This window comes from Spea bombifrons, chromosome 13, assembly GCF_027358695.1.
Source record: "Spea bombifrons isolate aSpeBom1 chromosome 13, aSpeBom1.2.pri, whole genome shotgun sequence".
Taxonomy (NCBI): Eukaryota; Metazoa; Chordata; class Amphibia; order Anura; family Pelobatidae; genus Spea; species Spea bombifrons.
In genome coordinates this window covers 1,207,669-1,229,781 of record NC_071099.1, presented here as the reverse complement: position 1 = coordinate 1,229,781, position 22,113 = coordinate 1,207,669, and the positions used below count along the sequence as shown (strand labels likewise).

At 39.3% G+C, this 22,113-nt stretch overlaps 1 protein-coding gene across 3 annotated transcripts in view; it reads left to right on the top strand.

Annotated features, from left to right (window-relative positions):
• LOC128471190 (arf-GAP with SH3 domain, ANK repeat and PH domain-containing protein 2-like) overlaps positions 1-16,539 on the top strand; it is a 55,226-nt gene extending 38,687 nt beyond the window's left edge. The window contains exons 11-28 of one of the 3 annotated variants that reach the window (XM_053453066.1): positions 219-288; positions 719-806; positions 1,823-1,871; positions 2,953-3,116; positions 5,217-5,350; positions 5,466-5,557; positions 7,329-7,515; positions 7,888-7,973; positions 9,774-9,889; positions 10,695-10,762; positions 10,878-10,985; positions 11,289-11,514; positions 12,639-12,797; positions 13,192-13,258; positions 13,432-13,487; positions 13,932-14,083; positions 14,230-14,352; positions 15,854-16,539. In XM_053453066.1, the coding sequence (XP_053309041.1) occupies positions 219-288; positions 719-806; positions 1,823-1,871; positions 2,953-3,116; positions 5,217-5,350; positions 5,466-5,557; positions 7,329-7,515; positions 7,888-7,973; positions 9,774-9,889; positions 10,695-10,762; positions 10,878-10,985; positions 11,289-11,514; positions 12,639-12,797; positions 13,192-13,258; positions 13,432-13,487; positions 13,932-14,083; positions 14,230-14,352; positions 15,854-15,928 (2,020 nt within the window). In that variant the 3' untranslated portion in view covers positions 15,929-16,539. Of the gene's footprint in view, positions 1-218; positions 289-718; positions 807-1,822; positions 1,872-2,952; positions 3,117-5,216; positions 5,351-5,465; positions 5,558-7,328; positions 7,516-7,887; positions 7,974-9,773; positions 9,890-10,694; positions 10,763-10,877; positions 10,986-11,288; positions 11,515-12,638; positions 12,798-13,191; positions 13,259-13,431; positions 13,488-13,931; positions 14,084-14,229; positions 14,542-15,853 lie in introns of those variants that run through there. The other 2 variants (XM_053453065.1, XM_053453067.1) reach the window with 2 other exon arrangements.
• The last annotated feature ends 5,574 nt before the right edge of the window (positions 16,540-22,113 follow it).

Here is a 22,113-nt window from a genome sequence, read left to right as displayed (position 1 = left end):
TTCTGTTTGGTTTAATGAAATTCTGTGATGTTGGAATCTAATGTCTAGAAGTTCATTATGACATGAACTAGGATGTTCAGCTCCAGCACATGGAAATGGAGTGAATTCCATTTACTAGCGTGTGGAAGTGAATTGTCTATACCAGATTTCATAACAGGTTCTTGTCAAGTCCCTTCAGTACAAGCATAATCGTGGTTTTGTATATTTTTGGTACCCAGGCTCAGAAAGGTTTGGCAGAAAAGGAAATGCTCCGTCAAGAATTGCTACCTGACCATCGCACATGGAACGGTATGAGACATCCTGCTTTGCCCAACAGCATAATTCATCCCACAAATGGTAAAACACAATGTCTGAATATCTGATTATAAAGAACACCGCTCAACTTAGACACTAGTAGACGGAAATCCGAAGAGCTATGGTTGAAAACTTAGTTATGGTGCCCAACATTTTGAGTATTCTATATCTATGGATGTCATATACAGTATGTGTGTATGTATATATATATATATATTTAATATCTATATTTAATATCTATCAGTCTGTATACTGCTATTTTTTCCCAATCCTGCCATGTTATATCGGTATTTATCATACCTACAGAAAGCTGTTCCATTTGTACGATTTATTTGGTTTAGTACAAGAGCAATAAGAGACATTCCCAGATATGGAAATGGAGGAAAGCAGATAATTGATTATTATCATTTTTGTGTTTTTGCAGCCAAATCGACAACCGGCCAAGTTAAACCTACTGACATGTCAAGTGAAGCCGAATTTGGAGGATAAAAAATGCTTTGACCTCATATCACGTACGTATACGATTCATGGGATTATCCTTTATATGTACCCGGAGAACTTAGACCAATAGGGCATTAAAGAAGGATAGGGTTAAAAAAATTATAGTTAACGCACCAGTCGATTGGGTCATTTTTTTTCTAATGGTTGTGTTATTACTAATAATTTATAAGCTTTGCCAGCCCAAATATGTCATTTATTGGAGTCTTTCCTGGTAATTGATCCTAGTGATGAAGAGCCTGGCCAGGGATTATGGGCATTGTGAGGTCACACACTTCCTTTTTTTAATTTAGATGGGAACATGATGTCACCACTTAGAAGCCAAGTGTGACTGTGTTGGCTGGAACATTCATAAATAACATTATTGTTTTAATGGTCTCTGAAGCATATTATAATTGGGACTTTTTTGTGAGATTTCAAGATATTTGAGCCAAAAGATCAAGCTGTACTGATATACATAAGAACACGGGTTAAGCCCTAAGCAAAATAACATTAAGCATTAAGATTTTGCTGTGCTGTTATGTTATGTAGTTACTTCTGTATATGAGTTACTTCTGTTATTTGTCTGCTGGTTAGGACTGTGATGATATACATCAAGATAATTTTGGGGGAAAGAGTATCTTTTTCCCTTTTTGGAACATCAGAATCCTCTGGAATGCACAAACATAATTCAATACCCATTCAGTGCGTTTTGTGAAACCTAGAACTTGACGGCAGATAAGACCCATCCGGCACGTCTAGTCTGCTCGTTCTTCTTGATGTAGAGACTCAGACCTTAATCAAGCTTTGTCTTGTCTCAGATCCAGGACAGCTTTATGTCCGTCTCACGCATGTTTAAATTCCTTCACTATTTCATCCTCTACCATTTATGATCGGAGGCTGTTCCATTTATCTAACACCCTCGCGGTTGGTTAAACAGAACCATTCAGGACTTGAAAAGCCTCTCTGATACAGTACCAAAAATGTAAAGCTAAACAAAGAAAATTATATTTATTAAAAATGAAATGCATCTTTTGTTCTTCTCTTCCAGATAACCGAACATACCATTTTTTAGCAGAAGATGAACAGGACTGTATCGCGTAAGTAATAGCAAGAAGCTGTAATCCGACTTAGAAGAGCGACTCTTCTTTCATTCAGTCCTTCAATAGGAATCCTTTTCCATTGAACGACTTCTTTGTGTAAAACGCTGGGTAAGACGGATAAGCGGACTTCCAGAGATTGCATTTTGACCAGGGTTGCATTGCATGACGTGATGAGTTTAACCTAGAAACGGTCAAACTGCTATCACGATATTCCAGTAGTGAAATACTGCATACTTCTGTGTTTAAATTATTTGATCAAATCAACCGAATTACCAAAATACCTGAATTTTTCAGAAAATAAGGGAAAATATGGTGGATGTCCTCCTCTATTATTTAGTGTGGTCACTAATCATACATTACCGTGTCAGATCACAGCACCCCATCAGATTCATACCGGTCTCCTCTATGAAGCCAGCTGTGTAATGTACTTTCAGAACTGAATTAACCCCTTAAGGACAATGGGCGGTCCCAAAACCCATTGAAAACAATGCATTTTGTGCCCGTACATGTACGGACTTTGTCATTAAGGGGTTAAAATAAACTGTCCCCATGACACCATCACCTTATCACTTTTCTTCTTATACGCCAAGGTTTTTTTTTTATACACTTAACATTGGGGGTCACCATAGGGACAAATGTAACAATCCAAAAAGCATGAACATTCTATTGGTTGCCGAGGTGATTATCAGATTTAAAATTCGGCCCCACAATAGTTCTTGCAAAATAACACAGTTATTTAGAAAAACAAAAAGATACATAGTACCCAACATACTAAAATTGTTATCTAGCTAAAGTTACAAAAAACTTACACTATTATTATTTATAGGACAATAGTCTCTAGACTTTTTTGGGTAATATTTCATCCACAGTTATGGTGGCTTTGAGCTTTGTTTCTGAAATCAGTTAAAAAGTATATAAATACATTTATACTTTTAAATACATTTTATTTGTGGAATAATATCTGTAATGAATCTTAGTTTTAATGGAAGTTAAGAGGTAATTTTAAAAAAAAATGACTGCTTTGCTGTTCTTCATTCTGGAGCCAAATCACCCATCCGCTGGGCACCTTGTGTTGTAGATGGATTTCTGTGCTGACTAACAGTAAACAGGAAGCCTTGAACATGGCATTTCATGAAGCTCGTTCCAGCGAAGAGAACAGCATTGAAGAGCTCACCAAGGCTATCATTGACGACATTCGACGGATGCCTGGGAACTCTGTGTGCTGTGACTGCGGTGCTCCAGGTAACTACCTGTCAACTGCTGTGATGTCATAGCTCAATGTCAACTACCCTGACATCGTACCCTGGCACTCTGCAACAATAAACGGCGGCAACGTGAGGGGGCAGCGAAACAGAGGCCTGTGAGAACAGACCTCCCTTTATTTTGGCCCGGTTAGAGGGAGATCCGTGATCTCCCCAAAGGGCCGTGCTCCTCCAGGGGTGGGCAGTCCAGTCCCCCGCAAATACATTTCTTTTTATCGCACGCACAGCTTAGGGGGAACATAGTTAAGAGCTAGTATTTAGCATATGCTCTCAAGCCAACAAGATCAGCTGCCCCTGCGGTGCAACCATCGCCTTTCAAAAAGAGCTATTTACTACATGGACCAGGTTGGAGGAGATCCAACAGACATTATCCTCTGTTATATGTAGTTTATTTTCATTTAAATAGTAAATACTGTATGTATGTTAGTGTTTGTGTTATTTTGTTTCTTTCTGCTAAGAATAAAATCAGCCCTGAAAATTACAGCCATTACTTGCACCTGGCTCATGGTCTCCCGGGCCAATCCTAGTAAAATATCTGAACGTTTGTGGGTATTCTGATAGCACGGGTATGGCAAGATATGTTCTTTTCCCTCCCTTTCATCTCATATTTACTGCACAAGTACATGATCACGATCCATAAAGTTGGTTATACACAAGTAGCAATTAGCGGCTCTATTGCCGTTTTACTAAATTGCTGCAAAACTGAACATATCCTCTTCCCATCCACTTGAGTTTATTTATTTTTCGGCTGAAGCACGAGCAGGTGCAGCGTTTCTAAAGAGAAACTCATTTTATTATTTTTTTTAGGCACAGTCGTCACAGCTGCTCTTTGTGGATCTTTTCTGCCCTGCTACACATTAAAAGAAAAGAGAAATATATATATATAAAATAACAAACTTTTAAGAGGGTCATATAGGTAAAAACATTTTATGAACACGATTTTTAAAGGCACAGTATAATGTCCTGTACAGTGCCACCAACACGGATTGCGTATTAAAGTATTTGGCACGTTTTTGTATGAATTCTATAATTTCCACACAAAAGAATAATAAATAAAGAATTACTTTCCTAAAATGCTGGTGCTCCAGGGCTATGTCGCATTGCCCCCTCCGCTGTCTGCAGGCCCGGACTGGCCACCAGGCACACCAGTCTGGTGGCCTGCTGCCCCACATCATCCCATACATACATCCAGTCACCTGTGTTGGATGTTTGAGACGGTCAATCACTACTTCTAAAGAAAACAGGTGATGGGGTAGCAGAGGAAATTCCTTACAGTTCTGAAGTAAAAGCTAAATTGTGATTTGAAATTGAATTGATAATAATTGCTGCCAGCTCACCAAAATCCCTCCATAGGAATGTAAAAGGGTGGCACAACCAACTATTAGGTTTAGGGGGGCAATTAAATTTTGACATGTATGATACAGGTTTTTTACTAAATCTTTACCTTTTCCCTTAAAGAAAAGATGTTGGCTCTTACTTAGAACGCTCAGCATCAAATATTTATTAGTCTTTAGTATTGCTTTAGTTGTGGAGATCCAGGCTATCGGAACTGTCCCTAGGGCTTTGATAAGAGCTTGCAATTTTGTAATTATTAAAATATACAGTAACATTGTTTGTTTTTCTAATTTAATGTTTGCTGGCGCCACTTTGGAAGCGCAGATTAGAATAAAGAGATGGTAATGACCTACTACTAATGGCAGCATCTTTGAAATTGAGCTCTTTTTCAACAAATCCTAAACTAACCTACCAAACCATCAACTAAAGGAAGGGAATACTTGCGAATGATGCCTGTAAAGGGCAAAGTAGTTTCAGCTACCTTTCAAACACTTGAATTGCCTTGAACACGTTTATAAGACCTTATCAGCACAAAAAAAGAAAACATGAAAAAACTGTAACTTTTCTATTTATTTTATCTCTATACAGACAGCTCCTCCAGAGCTGATCATTTTAGGTTACCATGTTGTAGCTAACACCATTCATACAAAGAGCGGACACACATAGGTGTTTTTTCCCCTATGATTCGCGTGCCTCTCTCTCACTCTACAAATCGTTGAACCACTGATGTCCGTTTATCTTTCAGATCCTATGTGGTTATCCATAAACCTTGGTATCCTGACGTGCATTGAGTGTTCTGGAGTTCATCGAGAGCTTGGTGTACATCATTCACGTATTCAGTCTCTCTCACTGGATAAACTTGGAACCTCTGAGCTCTTAGTAAGCATGCTTTGTCTCCTTAATATGCCAATAGAAATAATAAATGTATTGTACTATAAATGAAACTTTCATTAAATCACCTGTTTCCCATGATAACAGCTGCTTCTTCTTTCAGCTAGCGAAAAACGTTGGTAATTCTGGGTTCAACGATATAGCAGAAGCGAATTTCCCATCTCAAACCATCAAGCCTACTACAGAGAGTCCCATGTGAGTGTCTGTCTGTTGCTACAACCATACTCTTATTAAATATATGTGGTCGAGTTTAAAGATGTATCTGCTACTAAGGTTGTTTGATGTCTGCTTTCCAGTGGATAAACTAAAATCACACAGGAAACTTATGATTATGGCTTTACACTTCCAAGCATGTTGGAGGGTAAGATAGATATAAATAATACAGGGGCTGACAATCTCAAATAAGGTATATGATACACAGATGGGGAGCGTGTTTTACTGAGAAGTTTTCTTTAGAGGGAAATTAAAATGATTTTAATGAATTAAAGACATGCTACAATGTACACCTCATTGATGGTACCTATTGGAATTATTTGGCCTCAGTATCCATGCCTGCTATTACTTAAAGGGACGCACCAGGCATCATATGCACTTCAATGCATGGGAGTTTCCTTTAAATTATGTGGTACCCCCCTTGCAAATGCATGGAGGAAAGGAGAAACAGCTGGGGGGTAGTGTCGGAGACACCCTGGAGAGATGGCTTGGCATTATAGGAGCCAAAACTGTGAGAACCTTATAGAAAGACAGACTCGCACCTACAAACCATATAATCAAAGTACAGAAAATATAGTTTAAAAAACCCATTGGTTCAATGTTTATGATTTTATAATTAATCTCTCCTTGTGTGTTAAGGATGCATAACACTTTTTTTAACTCCAATTCAGATGACCTTGAGTTTTCTTTTCTGTGTCAACCTTCTATTTCGTCCCCATCATTTCGGGTTGATTTGAGAGTTGGACTTTAGTCCGCATCAGTTCACCCAGCTCTAGGGATGAAGGGCCAATTTGGCCAAGGGAGTTCTAGTAAGCCTCATGGAAGATTATCAAGAGTCATCACAAGTTGTACATCTTCCGTAGGGAGTGACCTGTGGAAGCATTTCATAGAGCCTCACTGAGCTTGTCCTCTAAGAAGGGCCGAGTAGTTAAAGCCGCAGGATTACATTTGATGTCCACAAAACCTGGATCTTATTACTTTAGACATAATTTTTTGTAACTTCTCCTACACATTCACAGGTCACAAAAATAACATATATTCCTCTTAAGCAAGCTGGATAAACTTAAATTCAATTAGTATCATTATTTATTATTATTTTTACCAAATTGCTGTATCTGTTCTGTTCAGCTTAGCTAATTTAAGTGTACAAACATGACATGTCTGGGTTCCTAACAGCGGTGAACTCCTGCAGTTCGAAATAGGGATGGATGAAAATGCTTTCCTCCAAACACAAAAGGTAGAAAAATGCTGTTTTTTGTACCTAGGCGATCCATGCTTCCAAAAAGTGCAGTCTTTCCTCCTTTTTTGTTGCACTGCGTCAGTGCATGAGCATGCCAGCTAACCACTGGTTCACTAACTGCAAAAAAAACCCCGTACAATTACATTTGTACATTACACTACAAAGCACTCTTTATTTTTTATATCAGTTAAAGGGATAGTAAAGCTTTATTTTATAAACATCCTCTATTTTCAAGATGTATTGCGGCTGGGAACAAGCTAAACCTCAAACTTTCAAGGTTCCGATTTCGTCGATAATGAATAATACTAAAGTTAAAACTAAAATAGTCCAAGGATGAGTTGTAGAGATGATCCCATAGAAATTAGGGGGTTTATCTATCTTTAAGCTTTACTGCCCCTTTAAGTACTAACAGTCTTGGCCAGTGGTGCACATTGTATTATAATTTCAATGGCGTTTCTTATTGGATACACAACCCCTTTGGTGAAGATTTCACTCCATTGATGTATATTCCAGGGCAATGAGAAAAGACTTTATAAATTCCAAGTACGTGCACTGGATGTACACAAAGAGAGGCAGCACTAACCCGCACATGCAGCTGCGTGAACTCCAGGATGCAGTCAGATTTAAGGACATATTTGCCCTGATTCAGGCTTATGCGGAGAGAGTGGATTTAACAGAACCAATACCCCAGCCAGCACAGGTAAGTAAACGGAAGTCATTTGTTACGTACACCTAATACGTCCACTGTGATATAGTTGGAATTTCTCCTATGCTGGCCAGAAGACGGCGGGGACACCCCAACTTTAGGGGCACGGCTACTGTAGGACTCTATTGCCTGTGGGAATTCTTGGAATTGTAGTTCAACATCAACAGAACGTTATTGGTTGGTTATACCCGTGTTAAAGAAAAGTATTTGGGGAGACCCTAAATCATTGGCCAATTTGCGAGAAAAAATAAAATGTTTTGAACTATCGTAATAATTAATAAATGGTCATGGGATGGGCACACTAAATGGGCTAAGTGGTTCTTATCAGCTGCTAACTTCTATAAATGAATGACTCTGTTTGTACAGGAGGCTGGAGAGACCGTTCTACACCTGGCTGTTTTGTTATCTGAACGGACCTCGCTCCATATTGTGGACTTTTTGGTGCACAACAGGTGAGGGGCTGTTTTGAGTAAGGGTGATTTGGTATCCAGGTATGATTTTGGTATGCCCTCTTGTTGGGGCCGGCCCTATAAAAAGCTTAATGGATTTGGTTAAATATTTCTTCTCACCTCTTGCTACTTGAACTAAAGATAGGAATACAATCCAAACTTGTCATGGGAAAAGTGGAAAAATACATGAAATACCATGGCTATGTCTTTTGTGGAGGTGTATGTGATGTCATAGCAGAAATATACACATAAGTAGCAGTTTAAAACCAGAATATTAAATATAATAACAGCTCAAGTCATACATAGTCATCGTTGCTTACTTCAGAGCGTTTATCACAGATCTTACGGTTTTTCATTAACATTTTTCTAATTCTATTTATTAATATAAAGATTCAATGCCAAATATAAACATCTACCATGTATACAATTCTAATAGCATAGAATAAATCTACATTCTCCCTGTCAGTGCTCTGTGCAAATACATTTTGCAGACAGCTGGAGCCAAATAAAAAATAAGCAAAAATCATATAAATATGATAATGAATGATTTATGCCCAAGCTCTATTTTTATACTGTTTATCTCCAAGTGTCTGTATAATGAATGTCTTCATAAACAAGAAGGGGAATCGTTCTGTCGGTTTTTATTCCCAAAATGGGGGTCAATTACAGGAACTGCTTTTGTAGGCAAATATTCCAATTGGCCCCTGGGAACTCTGGGCCAGCACATAACCATGCAGCAGATGGCCTCATGTCTGCTAATATTTGTCCCTCTCCCAATCTTCTACTACTTTACACCGATCATCTGATCTGTTGGTTACATGATGGGGAATGGGAAACCAAGAAGGTTGTGCACGTGTGAAGTGGGGGTGACTTCATGTCAGCGCATCATACACATGGCCACCCCCACTCCCCCCAGTGTTGACGCTGCCTAAGTCTCCACTCTACTTCGTTACAAAGGAGCCTGGAAGACTTATATATTTAAAAAAAGAAACCACCAAGCAAACTTGCTTGTTCGGGTGGCATGATGCTTTCTTCTCATTTAGAGCAGCGCCCCTCTCTTCCTCGTGTGTGGATACAACAACCACAGGCTGGGCCAGCCTTAGGTGTTCAAGCGCCCACAGTGGCGCCCACAGTGACCTCCTCTCAGAGTCTTAGGTCTCCTTTCAGTCAAATCTCCTCTTAGTCTGGCTTATTCATTATTGTTACTGTTTTGGGCCTAAAGGGTATAAAATGAATAAAGGGTGAGCGCTCACCCTTTATTCATTTTATACCCTTTAGGACCAAAGCAGTAACAATAATGAATAGACTTTTGGAGTATAAACATATACTCTACCGTTACAAACACCTGCCCGTATACCCATACATACAAACATGCACAATCACACTTGCCCTAACGCATAAACATTTTGGCTTTTACTTCCCCTTGTATTCACGCACTTGCTTGCTCTTAGACATACTTGTCCTAACACTTTCAAAACACACACTCTCCTCTTTCTCATGATCGCTATCTCATTATCAGTCCTCTTTCTATTTATCCCACTTCGTATCTCCATCTCTCCTCTTTGTTCCCATCTCTACTCCTTCTCGTTGTCTCCCCCCCCCTTCTTGTTGTCTCTCCCCTTTCTCGACCTCACTTATGTTGCTGACATCCTGGGGCAGGAGAGCCGCCCTCTGTGGTGGACTTGAGGTCCTGTCTGCCACCGAGCAGGCTGCGCTGTAGGCCGGTGCCTTCCTTGCCCATAGGCTTTCATGTATGAGAATCTCCATATTAGCTCAATGATATGCCAATTTGTGTTTAAACAGTGGGAACCTGGTGAAACAGACGGTAAGAGGTAACACACCTCTCCATTACTGCTGCCTGTACAACAAGCCAGAAAGTATGAAGCTCTTCCTGAGAGCCAAGGTCAACCTGAAGATAAGTGAGTGTTCAATACGTAGAGGAAGAGATCGCCTATGGGTGCTCTGGTGTAATATGTTTGTTACCTAGCTATAATAATACCCCAAAAAATTATTTTGTATCCTGTGATGAAGTTCTTTGGCTGGGCAAAAATGTATACAAGATGTGTTTGTTAAACATCTAACAGAAGAAAAAATATAATTGTATTTTATTAAATGGTAAAAAATAACCAACATGTCTATTTTTTAAAGCTTTCTTACTTTACAGCATATTTTAATCCCTGCCTAAATCTTTTGCACAGTACAGTGTCCTATCATCATAGCAACCCAATGGAATGGCGAAATCAGCAGCAACGATCTTTTGGTTGCTATGGTGATAAGATCACTTTGCAACAAAATCCCTTTCTTGCTAACAATTGCAACTTTATGCCCCCTATGTAAACAAATCTACACATTCACCGTAACCAAAGAGCACAACGATGGCCAGTATTAAACAGCAGTACAATTTCCATTGGTAATGTAGTAATAAATTATAAATGAGCCCTTCCTTATTGCCATCTCAACAAGTCAATATTCACCTGGTTCATGTCGTTCTTCTAAGAGAAATGAAAAAACTCCCAAATAATCCAAAGACAGTCTTCAGATGGCAATAAAGAGGATGTATAGCAATACACAGTGTACTGTAATGTAAACAGGGTTGACGAGTCTCTTTTGAGCGAGAACACAGATTAGACTCAGTTCAATATCTTCTGGCACTCCGTGTACTAGGGGCAAAAGTTTAGGTTGAGCTTATGAACTTTTTCATTCAAATTTCTTATTCCATTATAGAAAACGAAGCTGGGGAAACTGCCTTGGACATTGCAAAGAGACTTAAACATTCCCTCTGTGAAGAACTGGTAAGACATAAGACCATACACAATATGGTCTTTATCTATATTTTATAATTTCATATTCTTTTTTTTTTCTTCTTCACTCCCATCTAATGTTTCTTCACAATCCTTCTCTTCTCAGCTGATCCAGGCTCAGAACAATCAGTTTAACATGCGTGTTCATGTAGAATATGAGTGGCGATTGCGCCAGGAGGATATGTATGAAAGTGACGATGATCTTGATGAAAAGGTAACTTTGGGATAGCGTGGATCATAGCAGCGTGACATTTAAACACACCGTTTAATGCTATCGCTCTGATATATTACAGTGTCTCTCTGATAATTGGGAGGTTTATAACAACGTTGTGTCTCTCCTGGGGTTTTGAGAGACCCATTCTATCTAACCCATCCCAAACTCTGCATGCTGTATTGTTGAAGAAACATGGCGTGCTCACTATGGTTAAACAGGCCTGTTTGGATGTGTCGGGCACTGCGGAGATACTATTCTATGTCTACGGAGCTGGTTTCATTTGTCTGCTTTTTCCTCTTTCAGCTCGGCCCTGTGAAGAAGGAGAGATCTCTGCGGCCGTATAGCTGCTTCCAGTCTCCCAGTCCTCAATTTGCAGACAGGGGCTCCCCCATATCATTTCTAAGGCGTGCGTCCCAGGTGTCTCAGGACCCGAGGTATGATGCAGCTATGGCACAGGCCTGTGCTGAAAATGTGTTGACGCCAGCCTCTGCGTTTACACCTCCTTTGCCTCCTCGAAACCCCATCAGAGGTATGTACTGGGAGCAATCCATGCGTAGACTTATGAACTTCTGTCCCAGATGTGACTGAGCTACGGTCAAAGTGTCTACATCTGGTTGGTTCCTCGGTTTGTCTTTTTGAAGGAACTGCTCTGGCTATGTGTGAAGCAAATGTATGTTTATATATTAATTGGAAGGACAAGGCCTCAGAGAAGTACTCTCAATTCTGATCCTTGTCTTTAGGATGTAACCCCACTTTCTTTGCCTCACAAATGCCTAGGAGAAATTCCAGGCATTATTGCGTGTTTAAGGAATTTGGACCATTACAAAAAAGCATGCAAATCTAAATATTTAAACAGTTTTTTGGGGGGTGTTAAAACGATGCATCTAATTATGTCTCATTGAATTATTTTTATTTTTAAACTGGACTATTGGGTTCCTAGTGTTTGGCAAGAACATATTACGTTGACTCAGCTTAAACTCAATTCGTTAGACCCTTAAAAGGAAATTGGGTGACATTTTAAAGAACAAAAAGCATATGGCTTGACTTCTTACAAAATCTATATATACATATATATATATATATATATATATATATAATTAACCATAATATGCCATTGTTGCTTAAAGGTCTAGTTTTAGAAATCAGTATTTTATAGGGTTATGGGTTTCAGTGGGTACAAAGCTCAGTCCTTCATGCAACATTTTACATATTATCGCCACCGATAAATACTAGATATTAGACGTGCGACTGGGGTATGGGGAGGGTTGACTTGGTGGTTCTGACCATTACCCACTTATTTTTTGGTGTTTCTTCGTCCACTTGTATCCAAGGGCCTTCTTACAAAGCCCTGGTGCACTTTTTTGGAGCCAAGAGGGACCAAAGTGTCTCCAATAATGACTTGAGTTATTTATGTATGAAGATATATTTATGAAGATGTATTTGTGTAATAATCTTATACTGTTACCTGGAAACAACCGTGATGCTAACTGTAAGAGGATAATTATCTACAGTATTAAAACGCCCTTGTAAAAGATGATATTTTTCTTTAATAAAATGTGGAGGAATCCTTGATTTATGTTTTCATTATTGTTCAGATTAGTAATGTTATAGTGTTTTGGTTTTTTTTGTTTGTTTTTTTAATTTCTTTTGTAGTGCCAAACGTACCACCTCCACCCCCACCTGCCAGCCCCTCAGCTCCCCCTAAAAAGCTGCCTCCCACTCCTCCATTGACTACAAAGCACAAGAGGGCGCTGTCAGAGCCTGCACCAATCATACCTCACAGCCCTTCTAGTCAGACCAGTATGCACTTTGGTAAGGAACTCCAGATAGCAGACCTGTACCTGTCTGTCACTGATAACCCTGTGACGTGAGCGTCAGAAACCCCCAACAAGATATTAACTGTATTAAGTAGGTGAATGAGAAGGGCCTGTGTTTTACCGTTGAGTGTAATGTTATGTGTAACTGCACAGATAGCGTTTGGTAGCCCATTTTTATGAACAAAACCGATGTTCAAAATTTATTACATGAACAAAAAATGAACCCATGGTTAGCTACATGATGCCAGTGTGTGAATCATTGTCTGTACGGATATTTTTATTTGTGTATCATATCCTTTAGTGTTCTACTGCATCTATGTATTTTTGTAGGGGTGTAATATGCATGTATTCATCCACATGCTTGAAAATGTTGCATCTTTCTATTCTAGATTATGGTTCATGCTGCACCTCACCATCCAAATTTCTCCAGTCAGAAGCTGTATCTAGAAGACCAAGGTAAGACTTGGTTCTGAGTCCTTGCCTGAACAGCCCATTCAACCGAGTGAGTTTAACACTCTCTGTCTCTAAAGAGAAAACACTGTGTACATATCTGTCCCTACAACCTATCTGAAATACTATTCTCAAAGGGCATCAGTCTAATTGTCCCTGTTTTCTGATGTTCTCTGCAGCATTGGGTCTCCAAAACTCAGCAGTCTCCATGAAGTCCCAGAGACGCCACACAATGGTATGTTTTTAGAAATCATACTCATGGTTTCCAAGGACTGAATTGACAATAATAGATGACTAGAAACAAAAAGCATACACACAAAGCCAATTCTAATAGGTGGGGTTTAGGAAATATATTGTGTTTCTCATATATGCTGTAGAGTAAAAGTATGAATGTCCGCAGGTCGTGTTATAGTTGACCCTATAACCATTTGTGGGAGGGTATTACAGGGACACATACTTCTCCATTTCTAATTTACCGGTGTAAATGGTAATGGTGTGAATTTAAAAATCTTTTTTGGGGGGGAGGAGAGAGAGAAATATCAATATTCTGAAACATGGGTCAAACATAGTCAGTTTATCAGATCTGGTTTTAGGATGTTTAAAGAAGGTTCCCGTGCTTTTCTCAGTGAAGTATTATCTCATCGAGATCTAATCATACATTACAATGTTCTCTCTTTAGTGGATTATAGAGTGGATGGGAGTTTTACACCAACAAATCAAAGATCTGTGCCAAGCAACACTAGTTCTCCTGGATCATCAATTCAAGATATATACACTGTCCAAGTACCCAGCCAAGAACCTCCTTTACCAATGCCTCGTAGAATGAGTCTGGTGAGAAGATGACTCTTTCCTGAGTACATTTGTGAAACAAATATGTGTAACAACGGGTTCTAGATTTGTTTTGTTCTTTTGATCTTTGACCGGCACCACCTAGAAAAGTTTAAGCTAATTTAACATTGTTTCCCTTCTGTTTAAAGAGCAAACCAAAGCTCAGACGAGTAAAGGCTTTATTTGATTGCATTGCCGATCGAGAAGATGAGTTGACATTTAGTACAGGAGAGGTGATTGTGGTCACAGAGGAGGAGGACCAAAACTGGTGGGTAAGTAGTCTAGAGGAGAACAACAGAGAACGCTCTACAGATCAGTCCACAGGTTTGCTAATTACATTTTGTGACAGTTTATGTGTCCAAAATACATTAGTGATTTAAACAATCAGATACATGATTGGGTTGAGTGGGTTGGTTAAGTCTGAGTTTTACATAATAAATATTTAAAGAAACAGATGTTTCATGCTCACGTACACTTTAAAATAAATTTGAGGTTCATAGGTGTCCAAAGTTTAGTTAATAATTACTGGTTCTTTGGCAATTACTGTATTTGCTCAATTATAAGACGACCCCCCCCCCCAAAATTTGAATAATAATTTAGGAAACAAAGAAAAAGCCTGAATATAAGACTACCCTATAGGGAAAAAGTTTTACTAGTAAATATTCACATGTAAACTATTTTTTCATATTTAATAAAAACTATGATTGACAAAAATAATTTTTTTGTTTTATTTCCTTTTTTTTATTTTCCACTCTGCCCCAGTTACGTACATCTGCCCCCCAGATATGCCTTATATGTCACTCTGCCCCCCAGAAATGACTTATACCTCCTATATGCCACTCTCCCTCCCTAATAAGCCACTCTGCCCCCCTGACATGCATTTTAACCCCTATTTGCCACTCTGCCCCCCTGACATGCATTTTAACCCCCTATTTGCCACTCTCACCCCTGAAATACCTTATACACCCCTATATGCCACTCTGCCTCCAGAAAAACATTGAGCCCCCCCCCCTCCGACTTACCAGTGCATCCCTTTACTTGTGACCCGTGCTTCAGACTCCCTGGTGTCTAGTGGGGCAGTCGGGGGAGGTCTGTGCGATGCAGACCTCCGCTGCTGCTGGCCAGTACTTCTGCCGGGGCTTCAATGACTGAGTGCCGGCATCACATGACCTTCCGGTGCTCCACCATAGAAGCCCTGGCGGAAGTGCCGGCAGCAGCGGAGGTTGTCTATGCGCATACCGCAAACATTCACTGGTAGCAGCGCTGCGGGGGATCTGAATCTTAGTCTTGTAGTCAGACCTCCATCTGTGATAAAGAGCGGGGTGCCGTTCGAAACGCGTCAGATTTTGGGTTTCCTGTGCACTAGATGCACTTAGGTGTGAACTATGCTTTTTAATCATTAAGTAAAATAAAGCTGGAAGTTTTTTTTCAAGTGCTGGATCGATCTCTTTGGTTTTTTTTGTGCTGATTAGAAGACGACCTCGAATATAAGACGGGGGATATTTTTCAGAGCATTTGTCCTTGTCTTATAATCGAGCAAATACGGTATTTAAGGATCACCATCTTGGGAACGTACAAGCATTTTTAGATCCTGCTCAGCCCCAATGTGAGCTTGGTGTGGTCATTTGGCATCTCATCTTCGGCTATGTTCAGTGGCAAATGCATATGAAGCTAATTGGGCCATTAGGATTCATATAAAACTGAATGTGTACATAGTGTGGTCCTCCAATTAGTCACCAATTACCTATCTTTGGTCCTTTCTTGTATTTTCAGAATGGTTACATTGAAGGACAGCTACATAGAAGAGGTGTTTTTCCAGCATCTTTTGTGCACTTAATGACAGATTGATGACTACTGCTCAAAAATATGAACTGGAATAATATGCACAAAACAAGAAGGATCAGAATTGCATATTTTTATATCATTTTAAAGGATGTATATCATATTAAACCAAGAAACAATCTTCTTCTTAGAGTGGGTTTACAACAGAACATGGAATACCAACATCACTCGCACCAAGTGACAAGAAAGGCTTTAGATGTACTAACAGATCTGGTTCCAGGAATTAAGCAGAGCTCATGTTATGTATATGCACATATTTCATATCCAGGACGTGACCTTACAGAACGTGGCTTCTGATTCCATTGAGTTGCTGGTTTGCTCAGATCTAGAAGACCGGGGTGTTTATCCAAAAAATGATTTTTTTTTTCCCCAGCTCTGTTTTTTTTCCTGGGTACCTGCCAGCCAGGTACCCGTAACCTTTATTATCAGGTCCGAGTTCGATCATCACAGTTGGCATGAATATTACAAACAAGACTGAAACATTTCCATGTGTTCTGTTTGCCAGCCTTTTCTTTTTCTTCTAATAGCCCCTAGTAACGTCAGTAGTTGGTACCAAGCACAGTGTTGTAACAGAAATAGTACCCAAAAAATAAACAGGATTTACTTGCTATATATAACATATATAGTACTTCCTCACTCCATTATTTTGTATGTGTGGTGTTACAAAAGGGTGATACATATCATCAAGATTACCAAAGTAGGACCACCGAGAGATGCCATCTTTTGTTTTTTTTTTAGGATGATCTGCTATGATGTGTCGGACAGTTGGGCAGACCGGACGGGCCGAATGGTTCTTATCTGCAGTCACTTTCTATGTTTCTATGTTTTTTTAGCATTGCTTCTAAAGTGATTTATTACTCCGCTATCGTTTATATTATAGACCATTTAAAAACAAGTATATCATATCTTATGTGTGATTACATCTAAGGTAGCTTGAGCGGTACTATCCACTGCAAATTGAAATGGACCAAATCTACTCTGAGTTGATTTTAATTAATTTTACATCATACCAATGTAACTGGAAGCATATCGAGGGCTGGTGGCACATTTTAAGTGTAATTATTTTCTTATTTATTTTTGTACTATGATTTCCCTGTAGGGTTTTCCAGCCTAGGATTATTTTTGGATGGTCTATTCAGAAGAAGACAATATATTAAATATTGACTTTATAACGGAACTCCATTTATTAGAATATTCTGTGCCAACGGAATGCATACGTTTGTGATTGTATATATAATGTGTATATACAGTATATATATATATGTAAATCCTATATAGGGAGTAGATTCAGCTAGGCGACTTGAGGTTGGGCCCAGCTGCAAAAACTATTTTGTTGCCTCAGAGTTACAGTGTCTCTCTTTTTAGAATTAGGGACAGCTGCGAACGGAACATGAAAATGTATTTATTCGGTGTTATATATACAAAATTGTGCTCTACTGTAGTCATTAAAACTAGACTGAAAATATAATGAACCAAAATCTTCCCCCACATATAATATATATATATATATATATATATATATATATATATATATATATATATATATATATATATAATCTTAGATCTTTGTAGGAGCCATGTTGTAAATTCCAAAACCAATCCTTTGTAGTATTTGGTGTCAAGCTTACAGTGAGGTGAAGTTTAAACGCTAAATCAAAGTTCATGAATAGATCCCATATAGTTATGTATTACTCCTTTGGTACCAGCTGGAATATGTGGGGAGTTTTTTGCCCCAAAGTAGAAGAATTAATGTTTTTTTTTCTTTCCTTTGGACAAATAGTGGGCTGTTAAATCCAAGCAATGTATGCTCATCATTTTCTTAACTACACCCCAATATTAGTCAATCTAGTCTAATCTGGACAGCTAGTAGCCCAACATATTCCCTTACTGGGTAACCTTATGGATTTCATTTTATTGGCATGCTGGCAAAAAAAAAATGAAATTAAGGCTCAATATAATAGCTAACCTGTTCCAGACCGAGTCCGAATATTGTTCAAGAGCATGTGTGCCCTAAACCAATTTGCATGAATTTGAATTAAAATAAAAATGAATTACTTTTTTGAATTGAAATAAAAAAGATAAGTTGAGTTTTTGTGCTGGGTTTAGTCTCTGAAGGATGATATTTCCTTATTTTGCAGTAGTTTCTGGCAGTGAAGGAGTTGAATGTGATGCCAATTCCATTGCTACGTTGCACTGATCACTGTTACTTGATATAAATATATATATATATATAGGAAATGCGCAGTTAGTTCATAGATCAGGAAATATATATAGCGATATATCTTTTATTTAAGCAAAAAATGTTAACCTTGCCAATAAAAAAGTACATGAAATACGGATTGTTGTATTATTAGTACTTAATGCTTTGATTGATCTCTTTGCTGCTAAGTAGTTTAAACTGTAAGGTTTATATAGTGTGGCTGATGCGTGTGTGTGTATATGTGTGTTTATATATATATATATATATAACACAAATAATCTTTTTTCGTTAGAATAAGATTCAAATGCTCCAAAATTCTGACTTTTAATGGTCTAGTGGCTTTTTCTATATATTGAATGCCACAACCACATGAAATAATTTGGGGTTTATTAGGTAAACCTGATTTAAGCATATGCTCTCATGCACAACTTTAAAAAGAATCCAATCACCAAAGGGGAAAAACACCAATGCCACAATAATCACTGAGCTACAAGAACAAGCACGGGATGACAGCCTCTGCCGCATACATACAAAGTGTCCCGCTTTAGGAGAGACAGTCCTTGAAACTGCTCTGCCCCTCTGGGCAGTCTGAACATGAGCAGAAAAGTTCAGCTTTGTTGTGGTTTGTTCAGAGAGAAGTACACGAAGCGAAACGGATATATAAACGGGACAGATCAGGTTAATTTGCTATACAGCTTTTAATAATGTGATCACCGTCAAGATTCTGGAGATACGGAAATGTTCAAATAAAGCAGTACCAAATCACTATGTGGGACAGAGAAAAAATGTAGATGCAAAGATGTGTGAAATGTATATTAATATTTGACCACATGGTGTCACTGTCAGATTTTGGTTTAGGACATTTAAAGCTTAACATCCATAAAAAGAAAAATGCTTATAACTTAAATCTTTGGTTGTATTTCTGTCTCTCACTTTCTGTACTCATCTGTACCCAGGGCCATCCCTAGTGAGGTGTGTGTGTGTGGGGGGGATAGTGTTGACCCACCTTTTCCTACCATTTAACTACCACTAATTTCTGTGTAAATGCATGTAATAGTACATATTTATTAACTATTGTATTAAAAAGTAAAAAAAGTTGCATGTAAAAACTTTGTGAGAATTAAGCTAGCTAAAATAAAACCATAAGAAACACCGCCTAGGCCCTTAACTTTACGTAAGTGAAAACACCTCCCTGTACAGATTGGTTACTCTAGCACCATGCACACACACTCACGCTAACACCATACACTTACATTCACAGGCATTCTCTACTTCTCCTCCTCTCTTCCGGGCTCCATTAATCCTAGGATCACCCCTGACACACACTAACACCTACACGGTAACACTATACAGTAACACACGTGCAAACACTCTCACGGTAACACCATACAATTACACATAGATTCTAAGCTCGTTTGAGCAGGGCCCTCCTCACCTGTTGTCTCTGTAAGTCAATTTGTTATGTTGCATACTACTTGTTATGTCCTGTCTACCCATTTTACAGCGCTACGGAATTTGATGGCGCTATATAAAACAATAAATAATAACACAATACACCTAGATACACACCCACTCTCCTTCTTGCAGCTCTTCCTCTCACAGCTCTCCATCTACTCCTCTGGGTGCCAGGAAGCGGTGCCCTCCCGAGAGCCTAATTTTGCCCGCTGCTGCAGTGGATTTCCAAAAAGAAGAAGAATTGAGCTAAACTAGCATGGAATTATTAATTTACAAATGTACTCTCAGCACTGGGTGGCAGTGTTCGGTTTCATGAGCCCACAACCATCAAAACATCTGTATTTTATTACATACCAATGGAAAGGGCAATATATAAAAAATCAAATGACTATCATTCCTAAACCAAACCTAAGGTTCTCAAAGCACTAAACTGCACAAAGTATAATGCATGCTGTATGTAATTTTGCGTAAAAGGCAGCAATCACCTACTGCAGACCATGCATTCTCCATAACCACACAACCTAGACTAGCAGGTAAACGGTGGGGAATTGCCCGGATAATAGTCTGCTTTGGCTGTGCATTCATTTTTAAAATTCAATTTAGGAATGGTTTATTATTATTCCAAAAAGTTATATGCTTGGAATTAAAATTCACCAAAACGAAAGGTGAAAATACGGCTCTCAAATATGAGATGGTGCACGAGCCAGGGTACCGCCAGTCCCTCAAATACGCAGGACCGGCGTGTTGAAACGTTGCCTGTGTGAAATAAACTCACCTCGCCATTGAAGTGCGGAGCCTTTGCTTCTTTAGTCTATAGGAATTAACATTGTCTTGGCCTAAAACGCTATGCGGCCATGGGTATCCAGCCAGCAGATCTGCCTCCAGAGCAGTCATGAAGGTAGGAGGCCACATCTGGCACCGGCCAGTTTGACCAATGGCCAGTTGGTCCTGGAAGTAGAGTTGAATGGACCTGCCTTACCAGGCCAATAGATGGGGGTATGGATTTATAGGCCTGTCCAGAAAAAAGGACAGATTTATAAGTGACCCCCCCCGGCTAACAGGGCAGAGCTGCATGGGCTTCCTATGCAAAGGACGAAATGGGGCTACCTAGATATAAAGACGGGATCGGGCTTCATGCCAGTTACCAGGTTGACCTGAGATGATGTCATGGAAATCCCAGTCTCCAGTGGACAACCAAACCTGTTGAGTCTCTAGGCTCCACAATCTCCATAGTATGGCATAGAATATTTCTATTTCTCTGTTACATTTTATGTTATTTTCTCTACAACATAATGTGTATCTTTAAGCTAAATATATAAACACTTCTGGCACGTTTTCTCCTTTTAGCTTGTTTCCTTCTAAGTTCTAACTGTAATTTTCCCTTAAGTAACAAATCAGTATTTGTAAATAAGGTGGGCGTTATTTGAAATCCACTTTTGTTAAAAAAGAATATACACCCCCCGCTTTGTTTGAAACCCTGTGCGAAGGGTTAACCCTGCGGTGATTGCCCGGCTTGTAGTTAGGAGGCATGAGTCATAGGGCTTTGAGTTTGAAAGGAACCAGACTGCAGAGATGTGAGAAATGGCCACAATCTAATAACTAAGGCATAGTGCAACGTCCTCCTCCCCTCTCATGACTCCGTTCCAGCCAAAACTATTTTTGCTACATTTTAACTCTGTGTTCCCTAGATGGCCGCACATCCATGGTCCAATTTCTATAGGGTTATGAGATATTCCCTTTCTCAGGGTACAGTCCCCCTGATTGAAGAACCCGTCGTCAGACCTCGAGAATGTGAACCTCTCGAAAGCCTCAAGGTAATGTAGCTCTTACATGCCATAAATATATTTAATATCGTCAATGATATGATTAGAAAACACAGCCAATGTACTTACTAATTACCAGCCTTGGGGTGGCTCCGTCACCCAAATAAACGTGTAATTAATCAATAATGAATAAAAGCCTTTTTTGTGTTCAAAGGACGTTCTAGTGCCCATTGTGCATAGATTCCCATCCATTTTTCTGCATGTAAATCGCTGCATGCGTCCTTTCGTTATTAGAATGAAACGATCAGACTTCTGCTTCATTGTCTACCTACCCTGCCTGTCTCTGCCAGAGCAGAAGGGTATTTAAATAGCCCCCACTGACGCACTCACATGGGCAGCTGCTAGCTGAATATTTAATCTGATCAATGCCAAGTCCGTATTTGTTGCAGAGCTCAATAGGCTGTAAGCGCCACCGGATGAGGACCTCCTTTCTTAATGTATTCGTACCTATTGTACCTTATTCAAATAATCCATAGACTGTTACTTATTATTTCTACCTCCCCTTTGTTATATTGTAGATCTATTAGCCCCAGAGCTGAACTGGCGATGATGAGGCACTTTAAGGCCAGTGGCCGCCGTCTGCATATATGTGGATGTATTTTTATTTATTGAGTGGTAATCAGGCCCATGGGTGGGTTGATGGCCGACAGCACCACACACACCAGCCCGGATATGTCCAGCTGCACGGTATGTGAGCATAAAAACATAGCATG